We start from the raw sequence: 23490 nt of genomic DNA, 5'->3' as shown, positions 1-23490 counted from the left end.
CAGGTAGCCAATAAACTTTATTGGTGAATAAATAGGTTATTTCTTTACTATATAAGTGACATTTACATCTGTAAAATTCAATCTCTCAACACCAACCACATCTTGACCCCAAAAACGGCTACAAATCTCTCAAACAAATGGAAAAAAACACAAAGTGATTAAGACAGCATTTCAATTGTTAAAATTGCATTAGATTATGTCATCCTCTCAATAAATTACTGTCATATGAAATGCTTTATATTCTTTATAATCAACTAAATCTACATAATTTGATCACATTAAAGGGTGAGGACATGAGGTGGTCACAAAAATGACAGTCTGAATCCATGCATAAACTTGCTTGCTTTGGTTTCATTCAATGGACTTAAATATGGTGTGTCATTACACTTTCGGGAACACTTTATTTGGATAGTCCCAAGTAGATATTCAATAACTATCAACAACATTTCAACTATCCATTAACCCTAGCTCTAACCTTATCCTAACCCAAATCCTTACCTTAACCCTTACCCTAACGATTATTCCAAACCTAACCCTAACTGTAACCTTAGCAAGCAGTTACTTATCAACATACAGTATAGTTTGTTAAATCTCCTCAGTCTCCTCTGTTTTCTCAGTGGCAGCTGTAAACTGTGGTCGTGTCAGTGGTGGTCTCGTCTCAAAACTAAGACTGTTCTGCCTAGTTGTTCTGCAGAGTTATTAGAGGAAGGAAAGATAGGAAGGCTCCCACACCACACTCTCACTTCAGTATCTTTCCTAGTTATTTTCTGATGATCTCATTTTGCTCTTTTGTGGCTTTGGCAACTCTGTGTGTTTTCTATACCTGTTCGCTCCTCTCCCTGTAGGCTTTAAAGACTCTCCCCGCCCCTTGGTTGCAACCATTCTAATTTAGTGTACCTTGCATGCGCAATCCATGTGGAATTCCTGGTCTCTGGTGGCTTTTGGAACTGCCGATCTGCAGTCAAGAACACCAAGTTCATTTCAGCTTATGGTACACTTCAGTCCGTTGACTTTTCGGCCCTGACGGAGACATGGATCACCCCAGAGAACACTGCTACTCCAGCTGCTCTCTCTTCATCTGACTATGTTTTCTCTCATAGTCTCAGAGCATCTGGTCATCATGGTGGTGGCACAGGCTACTCATTTCTCCTAAGTGGAAATGTTCTATTTTCTCCCTCACTCACTTGTTCTCATTTGAATTCCATGCTGTCACTGTCACTTGTCCACTCAAGCTTAACATTGTTGTCATCTATCCCTTGCAGGTGCCCTTGGAGAGTTCCTCAATGAGCTTGACACCTTGATATGGTGTTTTCCTGGTGAAGACTCAACGCTCTTCGTACTTGGCGACTTCAACCTCCCCGACATCTGCCTTCGATTTCTTTCTTTCCAACTCCTTCTTTCCCCTCCTTGCCTCTTTTGACCTCACCCTTTCCCAGTCCCCTCTTACTCACAAGGCAGGCAATATGCTTGACCTCATTTTTACTAGAGGCTGTTCGCCTACTAATCTCACTGCACACCCCCCTCCAGGTATCTCATCACTTCTTTGTTTCCTTATCTGTCTCACTCTTCTCCAAACCTAGCCATTCAGCCCCTACCCAGATGGTCATGGTCTTTGCTCGCTCTCTCCCACTACTCTCTCCTCTTCTATTCTTACATCTCTTCCTTCTGCTAAGTCCTTCTCTCTCCTGTCTCCTGATTCTGCCTCTTCGACCCTACCCTCCTCCCTTTCCGCATCTTATGACTTGTACTGTCACCTTTCCTCCCAGCCGGCTCGGCCCTCCTGCTCCGTGGCTGAGTGACTCATTGCAAGTTTACAGAACAGGGCTGTGGGCAGCTAAGCCGGTCAGGAGGAGCTCCTTCATATCCTCACATGGTCTCTCCTATCATTGCTATGCGGATGACACTTAGATACTTTTCTCCTTCCCCCCTTCTGACACCCACCCTACTTTACTGAGGAAAAATGTACTTGCTATGCCTGTGATATGTGCTTGTCCCTCCTAGTGTTTTGAAGATGAATGCACTGTAACTCTGTAACTCGCTCTGGATAAGAGTGTCTGCTAAATGACTAAAATGTAAATAATACGACCAGCTGTAGATCATCTATATGGGACTATCCAAATAAAGTGTGACTGAACTTTATTTTACTGTCAGCCTACATGGGATGTGAGCAAGCCAGTCAAAGCCTGGATTGTTTGAGGGATTGGTTTTGTCTGGTAAACCGGGTCAGAATTTACCATGGATTTGGATGGCAAGGTCAAATGTCCAACATTCTTATTTGGTGTTGGTCTCATGATGATCTTTATGTGTTACAATGGAGTTATATACAGCACAGTTCCCTTTACTTTAAAAAATCCTAACCTACAACCAAACATACACTAAGAAGAGGGAAGAGCTCAGTCAATTGTGAAAGACTGAAAGCCTTATTGGAGAGCACAAGGGTTACGGGACCTGGAATGTTTTGTCTGGGTATACAGAACTATGATTAAACAACTGAACAGCAAAGAAAACATGCCCTAGTAAATGTTTTGTCAAAGAGCAGGTGCAATGTTTGATTATTTGGCAACTGGGGTCACGACCTGGACCCAGGATTAGGGGTCAAAGGAGTTCAAATTTTGTGGAAGAAGTGCTACATGTGGGATCTGCTGCATCTGTTGCATGTTGTCCATGGGGTCCATCTCTGCCATGAAGGCTGGGTTCACTATTCCAGCTACACCAGGAGGGATAGAATTCATGGAATTGATTTAACTTACTGAAAAGGTCTCTGAGGTGTGATTAGTGTTAGTAACTTAAGGGTTTTAGTGTGGCTTTGCCATGTTTAAATTGGTTGGTTTCATTAGTCTTGAGTTGATGTGAAGAAGACTCTTACCTTCTACTCTATAGGCCCTCATGGGGAATAAATCGCCAGCAGCCTCGCCACCAGAGCCACAGTCTCCTTCAGAAAACTCAAAATCTGGAGGAAGAGCAAAACAGCCAATCAGAAAACAATGAAATGATGTTGTTAATTTATGCAGGGGTAGCCTCTGCGGGGTTGTCAACAACCGTATGTTCTGGTTTTCAGGGGAAATGAAAGCAAGAGCCTGTGATGAGACTAGGACTGTTGCAGTGACAGTATTACCGCCACACCGGCAGTCATGAGTCATGACTGCAGTAAAATTACACTTGACCGTTGAATAAGGGTAATCTCTTCTTACGCACTCTGGACATGCTTGGTAGTACCCAACTCGCTAACGGCCATCAGGTCGCTAACGGCCTGGCACACAGGGCTCTATTGTCCATATAACCCAGGGGTGTCAAACTCATTCCATTGATAGCCTAGTGTCTGTTGGTTTTTGTTTTTTCCTTTCAATTAAGACCTAGACAACCAGGTGAAGGGAGTTCCTTACTAATCAGTGACCTTAATTCATCAAGTCCAAGGGAGGTGCGAAAACCTGCAGACACTCGGAGCTCCATGGAATGAGTTTAACACGTGCTCTAACCACTCTAACATCAATGCAAATGCAATTGAAAATCACATCAAACACTTAATAGTATTGTGCTTTTAAAACACTCACCTCACTATGATTATTGATCAATTTGAAGAAATAAGTTCAACAGCAGGTTGAAACTGAGTGGAAAACATGGTCATGTGGATGTTGTTTCAAAGCCTAACAACGAAATCGACAGTGCTTTCTAAGGTGATGATTAATTCAAAACACGCATCCGCATATTAGACAGGGCAGAAAAACATTTAAATAAAACTGATTAACGATGTCTTTGGTAAATAATTGGTCTAGCCTATACTCCAATATTAAACTAATTCTACTAATCGCCTTTGAGTGTGACTGTATTATTATGCATACCACAGGAGGTTGGTGGCACCTTAATTGGGGAGGATGGGCTTGTGGTAATGGCTGGACCGGTATCAGTGGAATGGTATCAAATACATCAAACACATGGTTTCCATGTTTGATACCATTCCATTGGCTCTTGTTTCAGCCATTATTATGAGCCTTCCTTCCATCAGCATCCTCCGCTAAATGAACAAGCCTATGGCATGGCACGTAGTCAGATAACATACAGTAGGCCAACTCCATATTCTGTTCTTCTGAAATACATTTTCATCATATCATAATGTTTCTTTAGACCTGCCTAAAATAAATAATGGATTCATTGTGATGGTGTACATTACATTGATTTATTAGCCTTTTTTAAATGTTAATGTTCCAAAGGCGGGCATCAGCAGCAGTCTTTTGTATGAAAATAACCGTTTGACAAACTTTCATGACTGCCACAGGCCTAGACGCGACTTCTGTTTTTGGACGTTAACAAGGTGACACTCCATCTTAACACCTCCACATTTACTGGATTGGATGAACAGTGCATCAAGACCAAAATGTGGGGGATCTAGTTTGAGCCATTTCTTTTACGCTCGTTACATTAGGTTAATGCAGAGGTATCTAAGCCCATCTTTTCCCCCCTTAACCTTTTCATATAATGCAAAAGAGAAGTGAAAAGCAAAGAGAAAGTACCTTTATCCCTATAAGGATGGTTTTTACTTTTATCCGTGGAGTTTCCATTTGGCATCTAAAAATGACATAACATGAAATTACACAACATACATATTACATTGTCTATAAGAGGATGGCTATGAGGTTGGACACGGAGGAAGGGGGAAAAAGTGCCTTCACCCCTGACCTTTTGTGGTTTATCTTTCTTTTGATGCTTGGTTTGGATCTTCTTGGGAGGGGCGACACCCATTTTGGCTGACTTGAATGACTCTAGACGGCTCCTCATTGTTCTCTGGAAGATCTCTTGCACCTCATTCTCATCCTTGTTGGTTTCGAGGTGGCTCCGACTGTACCTGTGTCTGTGCTGTTAGTTGAGGGAATGAGAGGAAGAGAACAGGGTAACTGACCATCTTAATCTGTGTATGGCTGATTGTGGATTGACAAGATGCAGGAGATGCTTGAGGAGACAGAATCCCCATACATTTACTCCCAAAGATTGGAATTTCCCTTTGAGTACAGTATCAACAAAAAGAAAAGGTAAAAGGATTACAACTGGCTTGTTGGCACACAAACTAATACGATGAAACCAGCAACCAGTGACAGTGGCAAACTAATGATAAGTGATTTGGTGCTAAGATAATTGCTCAACATTGAGGGGCGTTTTAGACACAGATTAAGCCTTATCCTGAGATTTTCCTTTCAGTTTGCTTTTAAGTCCAGGACAAGGCTTAATCGATGTCCGGGAAACCGCCCCTGAGATTTTTGGGTGATCTAATACCTGTTTCCTGCCTCTGTACAAGTGCTGCTGCAGTAGATGGTGTGCATTAAAGTCCTCTGACTCCCTCATTTTCAGGTCCAGCTCATGCATGTCCAGGCAGACAGAGGGCACAATGTCCTGTCTAGAAGGGAAGAAACATAAATGTAAAGTGTTGTTGTTTTGCTGGCCACTGGAGGGCAGACACTGAAAATGGACCAGACCTACAGTATTTCAAGTGTTACAGTACATTGAGGAGCAAGGAGAAGGATCTCACTCTACAAAAAGTTAGTGTCTACTAACCATGCTTTTGCTACTGTATGCTTTTGTTTCTATTTTGAATCATCATATTTGGTGGTATAATAATAGTAGTTACTATACCAATAGTAGTTACTTAAAACTATTAGAAAGGAAGATTAGGTGTCATCATGGCATCAGCTAATTGGGATCCAGATAAAGATGACACATCACAAATCCCTCTCCCCTGAATTCTGCAAATTATAAAAAGTATAAGAACAAATCTATGTACAAACTCAATATCTTGTCTATTTACGACAAGAATGTACGCCAATTATGCACTTTCATCTACAAATACTCATACCTCCCAGACAGTTGACCTTTCAATGGATTCTTCCAGGTTAATTCTGAAATCCATCTATATAACACAAGACACTGTGATAACCTTCACCCTCCCAACTGCCACCACTCACATAGTCAATTCTCTATCAGATGCAGAGGTACCATACTCTGGAATTCTTATTGTCATATTGCCAAAACCTCATCATCCCTCAGTAACTTCAAGAGAAGACTGGGGGTCAGCCTATTGAATCAAACTACCCAATAATCCCCTCCTTGTAGCCTAACTCACACATGCACACACACCTAATCCAACATAGTTTTTACTGTATACTGAGTATATCATGTACAATTATAATTAATATGCTTTGTTTAACTGATTGAACAAACTTTTTTTTTGTACTTATATTTGTGGTGGGGTTTTCATATAAGCCCTTTTAGGCTTCCAACCTCACCTGCACACTGTTTTTACCATTAAAAAAAAAGTATATTTGTACTGTTTTGTCTTTCGCATATTTTCTTTGGTGTGAATAAATAAAACCTAAAAACCTAAAGGAAGTACTAGCAGGTGTGTTTCTCGTAAATAAGTCATGTTTATGCTAGTCATCCTGCATCTTCCAATGAAACAGTTCCCTGTGATGGTATACATTTATAGTTGCCATAGAATGAAAAAAGGGTTTAAGTTTATATTTCCGCCAACCCAAGTTAATGATGCATGTGTTTTAGATAGCATCCCAAATGACACTCTAGTCCCTATTTAGTGCACTACTTTTGACCCTAAAGTCAGGAAATGTTGCTTACAAGATAGAGGAGAGTGGAACATCATCCGGTCCCATATTATCTGCCATGATGTCAGGCATAATCTCAGAGAAATTGGCACGAAACTTCTTATTGAAATCCACATCGGCCTTGGTCTCATTCCGAACGAACGCCAATGAGCCTCTGCGTTCTCCCTATGGTGGGAGCATAAGAAGACTTCATGGTCTGCCATCCAATTTCTTTATTTGTTAATGTTACTGTAGATCAGGAATCTTGGTGGTCAATGTATTGTGTTTGTAAATACAGTATCAAGTTGTCATGGCTTTCCCTGCCCTTGTGAGTTGCTCTTACCTCCTTTACATAGCTCATGGCATCCTTGAGGTTGAGCTGGTGGAAGATGTTGAATATGTAGTCACGAGATTTCCTGGCAGAGGGCTTCATCAAGAACCAGCACAACCACCTCTCCTCAAAGTTATGCCACCTTAGAAGGATACGAGAAGATAGGAAAAGGATAAGAGTAAAATTCTGTGCTAACGTTCTGTCTTTCAAGGTATGGTATGTGATATATTAATTCAAACTGTACTTATAATATGATAATAACTTATTGAAATTGATAATGTGATGTTCGTGTCCAAATACTTGTCTCTCATGTAGTTATGTCCTATTTGTCCAGAAATGTCCTCTATGGCGACAAGCATGTGGTCAAAGGTCTGAACAAATGAAAAAGAATGGTGAGTCATGGATTTATTTTGTCAAGATTATATTTAGGTCAACCAATTTCAACACTGTTAGATGAAATGGTTGATGCCTTGTAAAATAAGGGTTCAGCTATATTGGAGGTGGCTTTGACTTTTGTGATCTGACCCTGAAGATCTCACACAACAAAAGGTGAAACTTTACTTTGTGGATTTATAAGAGAGATGTATGGTTAGTTATCTGATTCTCGGGTTGATGAACAACAAAGACTTCTAACCAAATATTTACCCTATTCTGTATTTTTTCAGCTAGTGTGAGTTCTGTCACGGCTGCTCTCTTCACTTTCAGCCAGGTGACCAGTGGTTTCATGGTTATTCCCTGCAACAAAGAAGAAGAATATATAGTAAACTGGTAATTAACATATGCCAGTCTATTCAAGTCAAGACATATTACACTATGGAAGAAAACCGTTTACACAACTAATGAAATCGCAATGGACTGAAGTTTTACATTTAAATGAGCCATTTTACCTGCAGCATGACAGTGAAGTACACCACTATGAGGGTGGTGCTGACCATCAGATTCTTCTCTTTGAACTTATTCTCATCCAGCATGGCCACAAGGCCATAGGCAACTGCCCCTCGTAGGCCACCGTAGCTCATCACCACCTGATCAATGAACTCCAAGGGAACCAGTCGGTACTTGTTCAGAATCCAGGTAAGGAGAAAGACCCCTGTGATATAAACACACAAGCATACATACACACACACAGACTGTTAGTGCCGGTAATGTGAAGCCTTGAACGAGAATCTTTGAGTAAAATATTGAGTTCCACACACAGGGATTGCAAGTTTATAATCAGCCCTAAGCTTCCAAACTACAATATTGTTCATCCTATGAAGATTGAGTGAAATAGAATCACCAGCGATCTCACAAAATCATACTAAATTTCACAACTGACCTATGAACCTGAACACAAAGATGAAGAGGAGTGTGAGGAGGATGAAGCCTGTGTTCCACACCCATATAGCTGGATCTATGGCCGAGATGCCGAGGAAGACAAAGATGATGGTCTCTGAGCCATTGGCGAACACCTTCATGACGTATTGTACTGTGGTGACCGACCTCTCATCCATGTTGGCATTGATATACTTCTGACAGCAGATGCCACAAAACACGATCCTATGGCACAGCAGGCAAAGGGATTGTATTTCATTGTATTTTTGAGTAGAGGGCCCAGAGATTGTGGACCATAATCATCAATAAGGATCATACGTGGCTCACACTGTACATACAGTGCCTTCAAACCCCTTGACGTTTTCCACATTTTGATATATTACAGCCTTATTCTAAAATGGATTCAATTGTTTTTTTTCCCCATCATAAATCTACACACAATACCCCATGATGACAAAGCCAAAACAGGTTTTTAGAAATGTTTGAAAATGTATTTAAAATAAAAAAAACTTAAATATCACGTTTACATACACTATCGGGCAAACGTTTTAGAACACCTACACATTCAAGGGTTTTTCTTTATTTTTACTATTTTCTACATTGTAGAATAATAGTGAAGACATCAAAACTATGAAATAACACATATGGAATCATATAGTAACCAAAAAAGTGTTAAACAATCAAAATATATTTGAGATTTTTTAAATAGCCACCCTTTGCCTTGATGACAGCTTTGCACACTCTTGGCATTCTCTCAACCGGCTTCACTTGGAATGCTTTTCCAACAGTCTTGAAGGAGCTCCCACATATGCTGAGCATTTGTTGGCTGCTTTTCCTTCACTCTGCAGTTCGACTCATCCCAAACCATCTCAATTTGGTTGAGGTCGGGGGATTGTGGAGGCCAGGTCATCTGATGCAGTACTCCATCACTCTCCTTCTTGGTCAAATAGCCCTTACACAGCCTGGAGGTGTGTTGGGTTATTGTCCTGTTGAAAACAAATGATAGTCCCACTAAGCCCAAACCAGGTGGGATGGAGTATAGCTGCAGAATGCTGTGGTAGCCATGCTAGTTAAGTGTGCCTTGAATTCTGTATAAATCACTGACAGTGTCACCAGCAAAGCACCACCACACCATAACACCTCCTCCTCCATGCTTTATGATGGGAAATACACATGCGGAGATCATCCGTTCACCCACACTGCGTCTCACAAAGACACGGCGGTGGGAACCAAAACTCTCCAATTTGGACTCCAGACCAAACGTCAAATTTCCACCAGTCTAATGTCCATTGCTTGTGTTTCTTGGTCCAAGCAAATCTATTCTTCTTTAGTAGTGGTTTATTTGCAACAATTCAACCATGAATGCCTGATTCACACAGTCTCCTCTGAACAGCTGATGTTGAGATGTGTGTGAAGTATGTGAAGCATTTATTTGCGCTGCAATTTCTGAGGCTGGTAACTGTAATGAACGTATCCTCTGCAGCAGAGGTAACTCTGGGTCTTCCTTTCCTGTGGCGGTCCTCATGAGAGCCAGTTTCATCATAGTGCTTGATGGTTTTGCGAGTGCACTTGAAGAAACTTTCAAAGTTCAAGAAATGTTCCATATTGACTGACCTTCATGTCTTAAAGTAATGATGGACTGTCGTTTCTCTTTGCTTATTTGAGCTGTTCTTGCCATAATCTGGACTTGTTCTTTTACCAAATAGGGCTATCTTCTGCACCCCACAACCTTATCACAACACAACCGAATGGCATTCGGTATTCGAATGGCAAACGCATTTAATAAGAAGGAAATAAATTCCACAAATTAACTTTTAAGAAGGCACACCTATTAATTGAAATGCATTCCAGGTGAATACCTCATGAAGTTGGTTGAGAGAATGCCGAGAGTGTGCAAAGCTGTCATCAAGGCAAAGGGTGGCTATTTGAAGAATCTCAAATATAAAATATATTTTGATATGTTTAACACTTTTTGGTTGCTATATGATTCCAGGTGTTATTTCATAGTGTTGATGTCTTCACTATTACTCTACAATGTAGAAAACAGTCAAAATAAAGAAAAACCCTTGAATGAGTAGGTGTTCTAAAACTTTTGACCGGTAGTGTAAGTATTCAGACCATTTACTCAGTACTTTGTCGAAGCACCTTTGACAGCAATTTCAACCTCGAGTCTTCTTGGGTATGACGCTACAAGCTTGGCACACCTGTATTTAGGGAGTTTCTCCCATTCTTCTCTGCAGATCCTCTAAAGCTCTGTCAGATTGGATGGGGAGCGTAGCTGCACAGCTATTTTCAGGTCTTTACAGAAATGTTCGATCAGGTTCAAGTCCAGGCTCTCGCTGGGCCACTCAAGGACATTCAGAGTCCTGAAGCCACTCCTGTGTTGTCTTGGCTTGGTGCTTAGGGTCGTTGTCCTGTTAGATCGTGAACCCGCTCTGGAGCAGGTTTTCATCAAGGATCTCTCTGTACTTTGCTCCATTCATCTTTCCCTCGATTCTGACTAGTCACCCAGTCCCTGCCGCTGAAAAACATCCCCACAGCATGATGCTGCCACCACCATGCTTCATCGTAGGAACGGTGGCAGGTTTCCTCTAGATGTGACTATTGTTATTCAGGCCAAAGAGTTCAATCTTGGTTTAATCAGACCAGAGAATCCTGTTTCTCATGGTCTGAGAGTCCTTTAGTTGCCTTTTTATAAACTCCAAGCAGGCTGTCATGTGCCTTTTACTGAGGAGTGACTTCCGTCTGGCCATTCTACCATAAAGGCCTGATTGGTGGAGTGCTGCAGAGATATTTGTCTTTCTGGAAGTTTCTCCCATCTCCACAGAGGAACTCTGGAGCTCTGTCAGAGTGACCATCGGGTTCTTGGTCACCTCCCTGACGAAGGCCCTTCTGCCCCGATTGCTCAGTTTGGCTGGGCGGCCAGCTCTAGGAAGAGTCTTGATGCTTTGAAACTTCTTCAATTTAAGAATGATAGAGGCCACTGTGTTCTTGGGGACATTCAATGCTGCAGTAATATTTTGGTACCCTTCCCCAGATCTGTGCCTCAACACAATCCTGCCTCGGAGCTCTACGGACAATTCCTTCGACCCCATGGCTTTGTTTTTGGTCTGTCATGCACTGTCAACTGGGGGACCTTATATAGACAGGTGTGTGCCTTTCCAAAGCATGTCCAATCAATTGAATTTACCACAGGTGGACTCCAATAAAGTTCTAGAAACATCTCAAGGATGATCAATGGAAACAGAATGAAACTGAGCTCAATTTTGAGTCTGATTGCAAAGGGTCTGAATACTTATGTAAATAAGGTATTTCTGTTTTTGATTTTTTTTATGGACGTGCAAAACAATTCTACAAACCTGTTATCCTTTTGTCATTATGGGGTATTGTGTGTCGATTGATAAATAAATAAATTAATCCATTTTAGAATACGGCTGTAATATATAAAAAAAGGTGAAAATAGTCAAGGGGTCTGAATACTTTCTGAATAAACCGTACTAAGTAACTGAAATACATATCCAAATCGATTACAGCCAAGTGGAAAAATCATGTTAGATTGTGTTTTGAATAGAACATCCCTTTACGGAAAGGGTATTGTTGGCCTAATAAATCAACATAACACTCAGATGCACTTACGACAGGATAGCGGATAGAGAAAGCATCTCAGCTGTCAGGTAGGAGAGGTAGCCCAGGATGAAGATGAAGCCTGGCTCGATGATCTGGATGTTCTTTGTGCATCTGGTCAGGAGCGAGATCAGCAGAGCAAAGATAATACCAACCAGGGAGCCTCCGAATGCCACCACGAAGAACGAGACTACACATGGTAGAGGGAGAGAATGAGAGCGCGCAAGAGGAGTGAGAAAGAGGAAGAGGAAGACGGACATATGGAGAGGCAAACAGTGAACAAAGATATTGATTATTTCATGAATACATAACATTTTGGTTAAACAGATTACATAATCTACTGCTTGTTGCATTACCCTTTTAGTTTGCTTTAAGATGGCACAAGAAGCTGCCACTATTGATTACACGACAGGGTTGTTAATGGCTTGGCATTTGGCCTGAGAATCCAACGCTGAAAAGGCGCATCCCGAATGGAACCCTATTCGCTATACAGTGCACTTAATAGGGAAACAGTCATTTGGGATGCAAAAAGTGTGCGGATCTTACATACTTATGCCTTTAATGATCTCTACAGCATCGATTTCTGCCCCTCCCAGCGACACGAATGCATCAAACACATTGAACAGCACCTGAGGGAACATGGACATAAAGATGACCGGTCACTGAGGAGGTGGGGAGGTTAGGGAACCAAATGCAACCAAATCAATAGAACAGTACGTTCTTTAATGCAGTGGTGTTTAAAGTCTGTGTCGTGGAATTGCAGTGGGGTGGGAATTAAAAAAATAATAATTGCAACTTTATTTATTTTTTTATTTTTGAGGGGGGAAATATATATATATATATATATATATATATATAATATATATGGGACAATATACAAACGCTATTGAGAAAGATCATTTGAAAAATGTAATTGTATTGAGTAAATGTATGTATTGGTTCTCCTAGAAAGATCAAAATGCAGTGAATTGAAGGTTATTTGTTAATGTTATTTGAAAATCAAAATGTACTGAATTTAATTTTGTGTAATTAGATTTTGGGTGGGGTGGTGTCGCCTAAAAAAATGGGGTCCCTGCTGAAAAAGTTTGAATACCCTGCTTTATTGTGTTACAATCAATGGAATAATTGGTGTAATCTATCCATTGGACAAACAGAATTATTCCTGGTCTATTTGTATGTGACTGATGTTGTTATGTACAAACGGACAGCATTCTCTGAGTGAAGCACATGACTGACGCATGCAGTTCAGCCAAGGAGCCCTGCCTTGGAATGCAGTTTGTGTATTGCCTTTGTACTTCACTCATTGGGTATATGTTTGCAATGATAAAGGTCACTAAAACAACAGATTTCAAAAGTTGAGTACATTTTGTGGGCAAAAAACTATTGTGTAAACATTAATTCAGCAGGCTAAATGGCACCTTATTCTTAGTCTACATATTGAACTACTTTTGACCAGAGACACCAATTGGGTGTCATTTGGGACTTGGCCTTGTATGTTGTTGAATGAGGATGAAAATGTGAGACGAACCACTGTGACACCATCGTTGAGGAGGGACTCCCCAAACACCATGATGAACAGGACCTCGTTGACATGGACCTCCTCAAACACGGCAATTACAGCCACGGGGTCCACAGCAGCAATTAGACTCCCAAACAACAGGAACTGAAGGAGACCAATGTCGATATCACCTGCAGAGGCCCAGAGTGAAAGGTGTAATGATCTCAGGCCTTTAAACTACCTTACCCGTTAACTTGCTGATTGAGGACCTCACAAATGCCAGTTTCAATCATCAGTTCAAGCTTTGGTCGGGCCAGTTCCAAATGACAGCCTATTCCCTGTATAGTCACTACTTTTTACCAGGGCCCCCTAGTCAAAAGAAGTGTACTACTGTATACTGTATAGTGAATGTGGTGCCATTTGGGACAAACATGTTGGCTGCCTTACCCATGGCCCCGCCCAACCAGCACCCCCAGAGGCCGAGACCCACAGTGGCAGCGTTCCAGCAGGTGCCAATTACAGCGTAAACCAGGATGGCGCCCATGTTGCTGAAGAACAGCTTGTTGGGCATGAAGTAGCCCGCATCCAGGATGACTTGGGGCAGCAGGTAGAAGAAGAAGACGGTGGGTGTCAGGGTGAAGGTCTGCATCTTGTCTGCCCCGTAGATGATGCCGCCCAGGATCCAACCGATGAGGATGAGGAGGGCACTCTCCGGGATCACACTGGTCAGGCTGTGGTTCAGCTCGACCACTGTTGGGGAACAGAGAGAGACAAGAGACAAAGTTAGAGATACGTAGAGGAAATGACAGCCAAAGAGGGTCAGCAAGTAGAAAAGATTACAGGGATAATTTTGGTAGATTCAGGTGCATCCGAGCCAAGTCAAACAGACCTGAACCATAAAATGTCTCAGGTACCAACCCAGTCAATTATTACTGCTTCATTACTCCAATGATGCCTCAGAGAGAGTTCATGGCGCTTGTGCTCTGCTCACTGTCTGGCAAACCTCTGAAGTCAACATCAACTTTTCAGGGCCGAGTCGCTGGCACTATTTGAGCGTAATTAGGTAATAAGTTCAGTCAACCTTGCACGTTCTTGATCCCTGGGGTTGTGTTCATAAAGCGTCTCAGAGTAGGAGTGCTGATTTAGGCTTAATTTAGTTTTGCCTTTAAGATCCCACTGAATATGCATACATGGACTGGGAGGACCTGATCCTAGATCAGAACTCATTCTCTGAGACGCTTTATGAATACAGGGCCTGGCCTCCCAACACTTTGTTGATCCTTGGGCAATAACGGGATCAAAATGCCCACAGGATACTAGGGAGTCAGACATTTGTTCCTTCTTGACAACTTTCTTGGGCTTCACACACAGGAAGGTGCTGAAACTCAAATCCCTAACTAAACGGTAGAGCAAAGAGATTAAAACGTGGGAGGAGATGGCGTTTGTAAATGATCAACCATTTCGGATGACTGAGAAAGTGTTCTGAACCCTGGAGTGTGATTTATTGGCAGCGTACCATTATAAATGTGCTCATCACTCACACACACTCTGGATAAGTGGCATGAGGCAGGGATTTCTCAGAAGCCATAAATGTTTTATCAGATTCTACTTATTCAGATTACTTCTTCTGTATGTTAATGTGGAGATATTCACTGACAATGCACAGCAACAGCTAGATTTGTCATCCACCCACAGTGCTGAGGGTTGTATCTTTCCGGTGCCTCAGGGTTGTATATTCTGCTGAGGTGTTTCAGGCTATATGTTGCTCTTGACTGCTGAATGCTCAATGAAAGATTAAGTTTAGATTCTCCTTTACTATTCTGTTTATTTATCCTCGAGGACCTTGCCTGTGAAAAGAAAATATTTAGCAAGTTGCAAAAGCTGTTGGGAGAGTTCTAATCCATTTTATGTGTTACTTATACTCAAGTGATGTATACCCAACACTCCGGATCTGGGATAAATTAGTTAAATGTTAAGTAAACAAATAGATAAGCTGTTGTTCGAATGATTTTTCCTTTGTGACATTTATGGTTATTGGTTAGTTACATGGATTGCGACCATTCCAGACTAACTTTTGGAAAAGTATCTTTGAGTAAATGATTCTTCACTTGTTTGGAGAAACTTTTAACTGAATAAAACATACATTTTTGTTCCCCATTTGCTCTTCTTTTTCTTCCCTTCTTCTAAATGTTCAACTTTTTTGGCACTGTTCCTGTCTGAAGCACAGTGATTGGCCTTGAGAATAAAAAGTACTGGATGTAAGAAGATGCCATATTCACACTTATTTCGCACCTACTCAAAAACCATTGTCAACATTTCTGAACAGTTATCTACGGAATGTCTTAATATATCCCATGAACTTCAGTAAAACGCTAAAAGCACTTGGTCGGGAGAACAGTGTGTTGCCTTGATAACACTGACAAAGGCTACAGTTCCCAGACAGTAGTAGCGTTATGTTGGGCCTATTTATGGCACAAATGTCACACAAAAGACAGATTTTGTTCTCACTGGAGGGATGGATATTGCCTGCTACCTTTGATCAGTCTGGTGTTTAAAATTTACCTCAAATCCTATTCTTCCCATCTCGGTCCTACGGTCATACATACATACACAGTATACAGTGGTAAGAAAAAGTATGTGAACCCTTTGGAATTACCTGGATTTCTGCATAAATTGGTCATACAATTTGATCTGATTTTCATCTATGTCACAACAATATACAAATACGGGCTGCTTAAACTAATAACACACAAACAATTATACATTTTCATGTATTTATTGAATACACTGTAAACATTCACAGTGCATGGTGGGAAAATATGTGAACCCTTGGATTTAATAACTGGTTGACCCTCCTTTGGCAGCAATAACCTCAACCAAACTTTTTCTGTAGTTGCAGATCAGACCTGCACAATGGTCAGGAGGAATTTTGGACCATTCCTCTTTACAAAACTGTTTCAATTCAGCAATATTCTTAGGATGTCTGGTGAACCACTCGAGGTCATGCCGCAGCATTTTAAATCGGGTTGAGGTCAGGACTCTGAATGGGCCACTCCAGATAGCAAGCTATCCACTCCAGATAGCAAGCTGTCTAGGCCCTGAGGCAGCAAAGCAGCCACAAACCATGATGCTCCCTCCACCATATTTTACAGTTGAGATGGTTTTGTTGTTCGTGTGCTGTGCCTTTTTCTCTCCACACATAGTGTTGTGTGTTCCTTCCAAACAACTCAACTTGAGTTTAATCTGTCCACAGAATATTGTGCCGGAAGGGCTGTGGAACATCCAGGTGCTTTCTGCAAACTTCAGACATGCAGCAATGTTTTTTTTGGACAGCAGTAGCTTCTTCCGTGGTGTCCTCACATGAACACTATTCTTGTTTAGTGTTTTATGTATTGTAGACTTGTCAACAGAGATGTTAGCATGTTCCAAAGATTTCTGTAAGTCTTTAGCTGACACTCTAGGATTCTTCGTAACCTCATTGAGCATTATGCAATGTGCTCTTGCAGTCATCTTTGCAGGACGGCCACTCCTAGGGAGAGTAGCAACAGTGCTGAACTTTTTCCATTTATAGACAATTTGTCTTACTGTGAAAATCAAGGCTTTTAGAGATACTTTTGTAACCCTTTCCAGCTTTATGCAAGTCAACGATTCTTAATCTTAGGTCTTCTGAGATCTCTTTTGTTCGAGGCATGGTTCACATCAGGCAATGCTTCTTGTGAATAGCGAACAGAAATTGTGTGAGTTTTTTATAGGGCAGGACAGCTTTAACCAACATCTCCAATCTCGTCTCATTGATTGGACTCCAGGTTAGCTGACTCCTGACTCCAATTAGCTTTTGGAGAAGTCATTAGCCTAGGGGTTCACATACTTTTTCCAACCTACACTGTGAATGTTTAAATGATTCAATATAGACAAGAAAAATACTATAATGTGTGTGTTTGTCTATTGTTGTGACTAAGATGAAGATCAAATCAAATTGTATGACTAATTTATGCAGAAATCCAGGTAATTCCAAAAGGTTCACATACTTTTTCTTGCCACTGTATGCCAACATTGGTTGTTTCTACAAATATTGTACGTTTTTAAAGTCAACTGGGACTCTGATTATTCCATAATTTCATACTTGGAAGGTCAGAATCTAAGAACAAATTCTTTGATTCACTTGAGTCCAGGCCACAAAGAAAGACACTAAAACTTTCATATCCATATGTGTCTTGATCTCTCAAGTGAGGCATAAGACGGATGTTCCTAATTCACAGGAGAGACGTTTGAATTTGTATTTTATTTTGGGGGGCAGAAATGCCTTCTTGAACATGTGAACTATCATGTGCTGTACTTGTACGTGGTCTGTAAATATGAATAAAAATGTTAAATTACGAGCTTAGTTTTTTCTCACTGAGAAAATAATTATTTTTGTCAAGCCTTGATTGGCTGGGATAATGTTGCGGCTGGTCATGCCGAGAGATGAGTCCTGATTAATTGGTGTGGCTATACAGTGCTTTTGGAAAGTATTCAGACCCCTTTACTTTTTCCACATATTGTTATGTTACAGCCTTATTCTAAAATGTATTTAATTATTTTCCCCCCTCATCAATCTACCTACAATACCCCAAAATGACAAAGCAAAAACAGAGGATTTTCTGACATTTTTGCTCATAATAAAAAAAATTAAAAACTGAAATACATAAGCATTCAGATCCTTTACTCAGTACCTTGTTGAAGCACATTTGGCACCGATTACAGCCTTGAGTCTTCTTGGGTATGACGCTACAAGCTTGGCACATCTATATTTGGGGAGTTTCTCCCATTCTTCTCTGCAGATCCTTTCAAGCTCTGTCGGGTTGGATGCGGAGCGTTGCTGCACAGCTATTTTCAAGTCTCTCCAGAGATGTTCGATCGGGTTCAAGTCTGGGCTCTGGCTACCCCACTCAAGGACATTCAGAGACATGTCCCGAAGCCACTCCTACGTTGTCTTGGCTGTGTGCTTTGGATCTTTGTCCTGTTGGAAGGTGAACCTTCGCCCCAGTCTTCTGTCCTGAGCGCTCTGGAGCAAGTTTTCATCAAGGATCTCTCTGTACTTTATACCGTTCATCTTTTTCTCGGTCCTGACTAGTCTCCCAGTCCCTGCCGCTGAAAAAGATCCCCACAGCATGACGCTACCATCACCATGCTTCACCGTAGGGATGGTGCCAGGTTTCCTCCAGATGTGGCGTTTGGCATTCAGGCCAAAGAGTAAAATATTGGTTTCATCAGACCAGAGAATCTTGTTTTTCATAGTCTGTGAGTCTTTAGGTGCCTTTTGGCAAACTCCAAGTGGGCTGTCATGTGCCTTTTTCCTGAGGAGTGGCTTCCATCTGGCCACTAACATAATGGCCTGATTGGTGGAGTGCTGCAGAGATGATTGTCCTTCTGGAAGGTTCTCCCATCTCCACAGAGGAACTCTAGAGCTCTGTCAGAGGGACCATCGGGTTCATGATCACTTCTCTGACCAAGGCCCTTCTCCCCCGATTGCTAAGTTTGGCCGGGCAGTGTCGTGTCTTTGGCTATGCCGGATTAAGTGATATGACATGCTAACCTATAAAATTCTTTCTCTAATTAATATTACCTGATTAAGCTAATCATGTAAATGTAATTAACTAGAAAGTCGGGGCACCACGGAAGAACGTTTATAGAGCCGTTATCTTCCGAATAAACTCTTAAAATACTTAGTAATACTTTACATCGGCAGCAGTCAATATTAACCCTTATCTTATTTTCAGTCTCATAATGAACGTTGTAAATTCTTGGCTATCTTCACGAACCCTGGCTAACAAGTTGAATCAGCAATACCAAATTGGGTTTAATTATTTATTTACTAAATACCTAATCACACAGAATTACATATACACAGAATACAAATGATGTCATACAGAAAACGTCCTGGTGGACGGAACCTGTATGAAAGCTGGTTACACAAAGGAAAGGGGGTTGGGCTTGAATGAAAGAGCGGGAAGATTTAGGAACGAAGAAACAGCAGCTATGCTATCGTAAATACATTATCTTATGCATTACTAAATTACCGCCCATTTGGAAAAGGAAAATGCAATAAATATTTACTCTGAGCTGCGCTTCGGTATATTGGTCGTAGATGCTGGCAGGGTTGGCCAACAGATCTTCCTGTCCTCGGAAGAATGTCTCTGGTGGTAAATTGGATACGTGGTGGTATCTTCGTCCGTCTGTTAGACTGGATCCGTCGTCCGTCCTTTCCTAGCCCACGTCTACAGCGGTCGCTGCTAACTCAACGGCTAGGAAGTATCACTTCTGTAGTGAATAAGCTCAAAGTTCATACCATTCGCCACCAAAGCTCACGCCGAGGTTGGCTTAGTTCTGTACTTGACGTGTGTCCTTCTAACGTAGAGGCTGCAGACCTCACGTACTGGAACCACGTGGTTATCTTTTCGTCAAAGGCTTATATAGTGGAGAGGGGGAAGGATGTGTTTCATCGTTTATAACCCCTCCTCTTCACAGGGGTGGGCCACTGATCAAGCAGGGCACTTTCCTTATGAAAACCCAAATCTCTCATTTGGAAGCTAAAATTACATTTAATCTCCTAACAAACAATTTCAATATCAAACATTTCAATTGCATAACAATTCCATGTTACTCTGATAACTAGAGGGTGTATACTTTCTCAGGTACAGTTTATGTCGTCCTGTCATCAGTCATAATGTCTCAGATGACAACCGAACTGACATACATACTCATTACGTTCCCAAGCATATTTCCAACTGGTTTTATAACCAAAATATGGTTCCTTTTCCCCATTTGTTTGATGTTCCCAGACTCTCTATATTTAACACAGGCTATTCAAGTCCTTCAGTAGGGTCAGAGAGGGGAAGGGAGAAAGGTATTTATGGGGGGGGGGTCATAAACCTTACCCACAGGCCAACGTCATGACAGCAGCCACCTCTATGAAGAGTCTTGGTGTTTCCAAACTTCTTCTATTTAAGAATGATGGAGACCACAGCATTTTTGGGGATATTCTATGCTGCAGAAATGTTTTGGTATGCTTCCCCAGATCTGTGCCTCGACACAATCCTGTCTCGGAGCTCTACCGACAGTTCCCTCGACCTCTTGGCTTGGTTTTTGCTCTAACATGCACTCTCAACTGTGGGACCTTATATAGAGAGTTCTGTGCCTTTCCAAATCATGTCCAATCAATTGAATTGACCAAAGGTGGACTCCAATCAAGTTGTAGAAACATCTCAAGGATGATCAATGGAAACAGGATGCACCTGAGCTCATTTTTGAGTCTCATTGCAAAGGATCTGAATACTTATGTAAATAAGGTATTTCTGTTTTAAAATTTTAATACATTTGAAAACAATTCTAAAAAACCTGTTTCTACTTTGCATTTATGGGGTATTGTGTGTAGATTGCTGAGTATTTTTATTTATTTAATCTATTTTAGAATAAGGCTGTAACGTAACAAAATGTGGAAAAAGTCTGAAGGTAATGTAGGCTTCCCTGATCAAATAAAATTGTATTTGTCACTTGTGCAGTTGTAGACCTTATTGTGAAATGCTTACTTACAAGCCCTTCTCCAACAAGGCAGTTCAAGAAATAGAGTTAAGAAAATATTTACTAAATAAACTAAAGTAAATAGTTTTATAAAAAAGTAACACAATAAAATTACAATAACGAGGGCACTGGGGGTACCGGTAATAAAATTACAATAACGAGGGCACAGGGGGTACCGGTACGGAGGTACACGTTTGTCAAGGTAATTATTACATGTAGGTAGGGGTAAAGTGTGTGTGTGTGTGTGGTGGGGGGGGGGGGGGCAATATAAATAGTCCAGGTGGCCATTTGATTAATTGTTCAGCAGTCTTATGGCTTGGGGGTAGAAGCTGTTAAGGAGCCTTTTGGACCTAGACTTGGCAATCCGGTACTGCTTGCCATGCGGTAGCAAAGAGAACAGTCTATGACTTGGGTGACTGAAGTCTTTGACAATTCTTTGGGCCTTCTTCTGACACCTCCTAGTTTATAGGTCCTGGATGGCAGGGAGCTTGGCCCCATACACACTACCTTCTGTAGTGCCAACAGTGTTGTTGTCACAGAAGAAGTGGACCAAGTTTTGAACTCAGTGTAATGCCCAGTAGAAGCAGAGTATGAGAAGGACATGGACAAAATGTAGAAGTTTGATTGCAAATGTGGAGAGAGACGAAAAGATAACTCAGAAGGCTCTTGTAAAAAACAACTATCACTGGATTACATCTACAAATAAAGGGCAAACACAGCATCCATGACAAAGATGCAATGATTCTTGGAATATTGAACATTGTTTAATACTGTTTGCTAGCTAGTGAACATTAGCTGACTGGCTAGCTAGCTAGTCAACATTAAACCTAGCTAGCTAGTTGCTTGGTAGCTAACGCCAGCTAACATTATAAATCGTATCTCATCGTATCATCATTGGTTAGCTTTACCTGCAGATTAATTCTGCATCATTTCATGCATGGTGGCTGGCTAAGTGTATGACAAACCGTTTGTATTACTAAACTTCCCTGTGCCTCAGTTGGTAGAGCATGGTGCTTGCAACGCCAGCATGGTGTGTGCAACACCAAGGTTGTGGGTTTGATTCCCACGGGGGGCCAGTACAAAAAATAAAAATGCATGAAATGAAATGTATGTATTCACTAGTGTAAGTCGCTCTGGATAAGAGCGTCTGCTAAATGACTAAAATGTAAAAATGTAAATGTAAACTGTATGGGTTGGGATTATGGTACATGAATATGTTTAGCTAGTTAGCTTGCTACATGTCTAAACAAAAGAGTCCACGTAGCCAGATGATAACATGACCCATAAACTTAGCCAGGTGTGTTTGGGGGTTGATATGGTCATCTATTGTATTTCATGAACATGTGAACAAGTCTAGACAATAGAGACCCATCCACTTAGCTACGGTAGATGAGTCTGAGGGGTGGTTTGATTGGATATACATTGTGTTTACTAGAGACAATATGAAGAACAACGTGTTTGGATATAGGCCAAGGACTAGATAAAGTGTATTTTTACCTAGAGAATTTCCTTTTTATAGGCTACTACTTTCACCACTTGTTTTCTACACTACGTTAATCACTCAGTTTAGCACATGGCCTCACGTGAAGACTTAAATGGAGGAGATGGGTGGGGTTAAGGCTGAAAAGGGTGTGAACGATGCTGAATGGGCATACTCAAAAAAGAGCTCTCCAGCAAGTGAGAAACTTTTAAGTGGATTTTCTGGAATAACAAGTTAATCACATTTCAAATAGGCATAACTTTCCCATATTTCGCCAACTGCAGTGTATGATATACAATTTTGATGCTCTGAGTCTGTACTTTTATCAAATGTACAAAAAGTCAATATTGTAAATGGTACATAACACTCAATTGGGAAATGTAGTCACATATGTCTGCCAGCATAATTTTGTCTGATAGTAACTCCACAGTATATTCTCTGACATAGCAGTTTGTGTCTAACAATATTCTAAACTATGAAATAACTTTCCAAAGTGGAGCCTGAGTACAGACTGGGTCTCCTGTTGAAGAACTTAACTGCTCTTCCTAAAGGTTTAAAACACTGAATTAAAACAATCATTTTGCACAATTTTCATTAGTACTGAATTGAAATTAGACACCAATGTCTGATAGATTGGAGCTGATCGCATCCCTTTCTGTATACATACCCATCTTGGATACCCCAGCCACCAGTATCCATAAGGCGATGAGGTAGGGGGCTTCCACATGGTGCCACTTAAAGGTCACGATTTGTATCCCTGAGATGCTGGACCCATGGCCCCCTCCAGCCTGGCTGTGGTTTGATCCCACCACCCCTGGCTCCGGGTGCGACCCCTGGGGTGCTCCCACCTCTGTACCCTCAACAAACAGGTTCACTGTGCAAGTAAGAAATGCTGTCCCTAGCAGCCATAGGCAAGTTCTATATTCCATTTCACCAAATAACTAGTTCAATAAATGAATCAAATGCAGCAAAACTTGTTCTCAAAGTTCTTTGAGTAGTCCTGAGAGAGTTTCTTTCTTTCTCACTCTCTGAAGACTTGATCAGGTCACAGTGGTGTGGGCCAGGCTGGTGCCTGAGGGCGGTGGTGCAGTGAGGGCAG

General features: G+C 41.3%; 1 protein-coding gene across 1 annotated transcript; it reads right to left on the bottom strand.

Moving 5' to 3' along the window:
* On the bottom strand, positions 1-23490 carry LOC106583044 (sodium/hydrogen exchanger 3). The gene is made up of 16 exons (XM_014166803.2): positions 23059-23490; positions 13799-14101; positions 13382-13542; positions 12404-12482; positions 11866-12043; positions 8234-8454; positions 7803-8005; positions 7561-7650; positions 7216-7286; positions 6928-7057; positions 6619-6770; positions 5266-5386; positions 4675-4851; positions 4509-4563; positions 2867-2950; positions 1-2707 (listed from the first exon to the last, which is right to left on the bottom strand). The coding sequence occupies exons 1-16, from the start codon at positions 23318-23320 to the stop codon at positions 2589-2591; spliced, it is 2406 nt and encodes an 801-aa protein (XP_014022278.1). The 5' UTR covers positions 23321-23490; the 3' UTR covers positions 1-2588.

Source organism: Salmo salar, chromosome ssa22 (genome assembly GCF_905237065.1).
Source record: "Salmo salar chromosome ssa22, Ssal_v3.1, whole genome shotgun sequence".
Lineage (NCBI taxonomy): Eukaryota > Metazoa > Chordata > Actinopteri > Salmoniformes > Salmonidae > Salmo > Salmo salar.
The sequence above is the reverse complement of the archived record's forward strand: the minus strand, read 5'-3'. Positions and strand labels throughout refer to the sequence as shown.

What these genes read in the sequence shown, in the direction of transcription:
- LOC106583044 (XM_014166803.2), bottom strand. Translation starts at nt 23,320, where the DNA reads ATGGAATATAGAACTTGCCTATGGCTGCTAGGGACAGCATTTCTTACT. An exon ending in GGCTGGGGTATCCAAGATGG is followed by an intron (nt 14,102 to 23,058) that starts GTATGTATACAG and finishes GTTCCCCAACAG; the next exon opens with TGGTCGAGCTGAACCACAGC. An exon ending in CCATGAGCTATGTAAAGGAG is followed by an intron (nt 6,771 to 6,927) that starts GTAAGAGCAACT and finishes CTCCCACCATAG; the next exon opens with GGAGAACGCAGAGGCTCATT.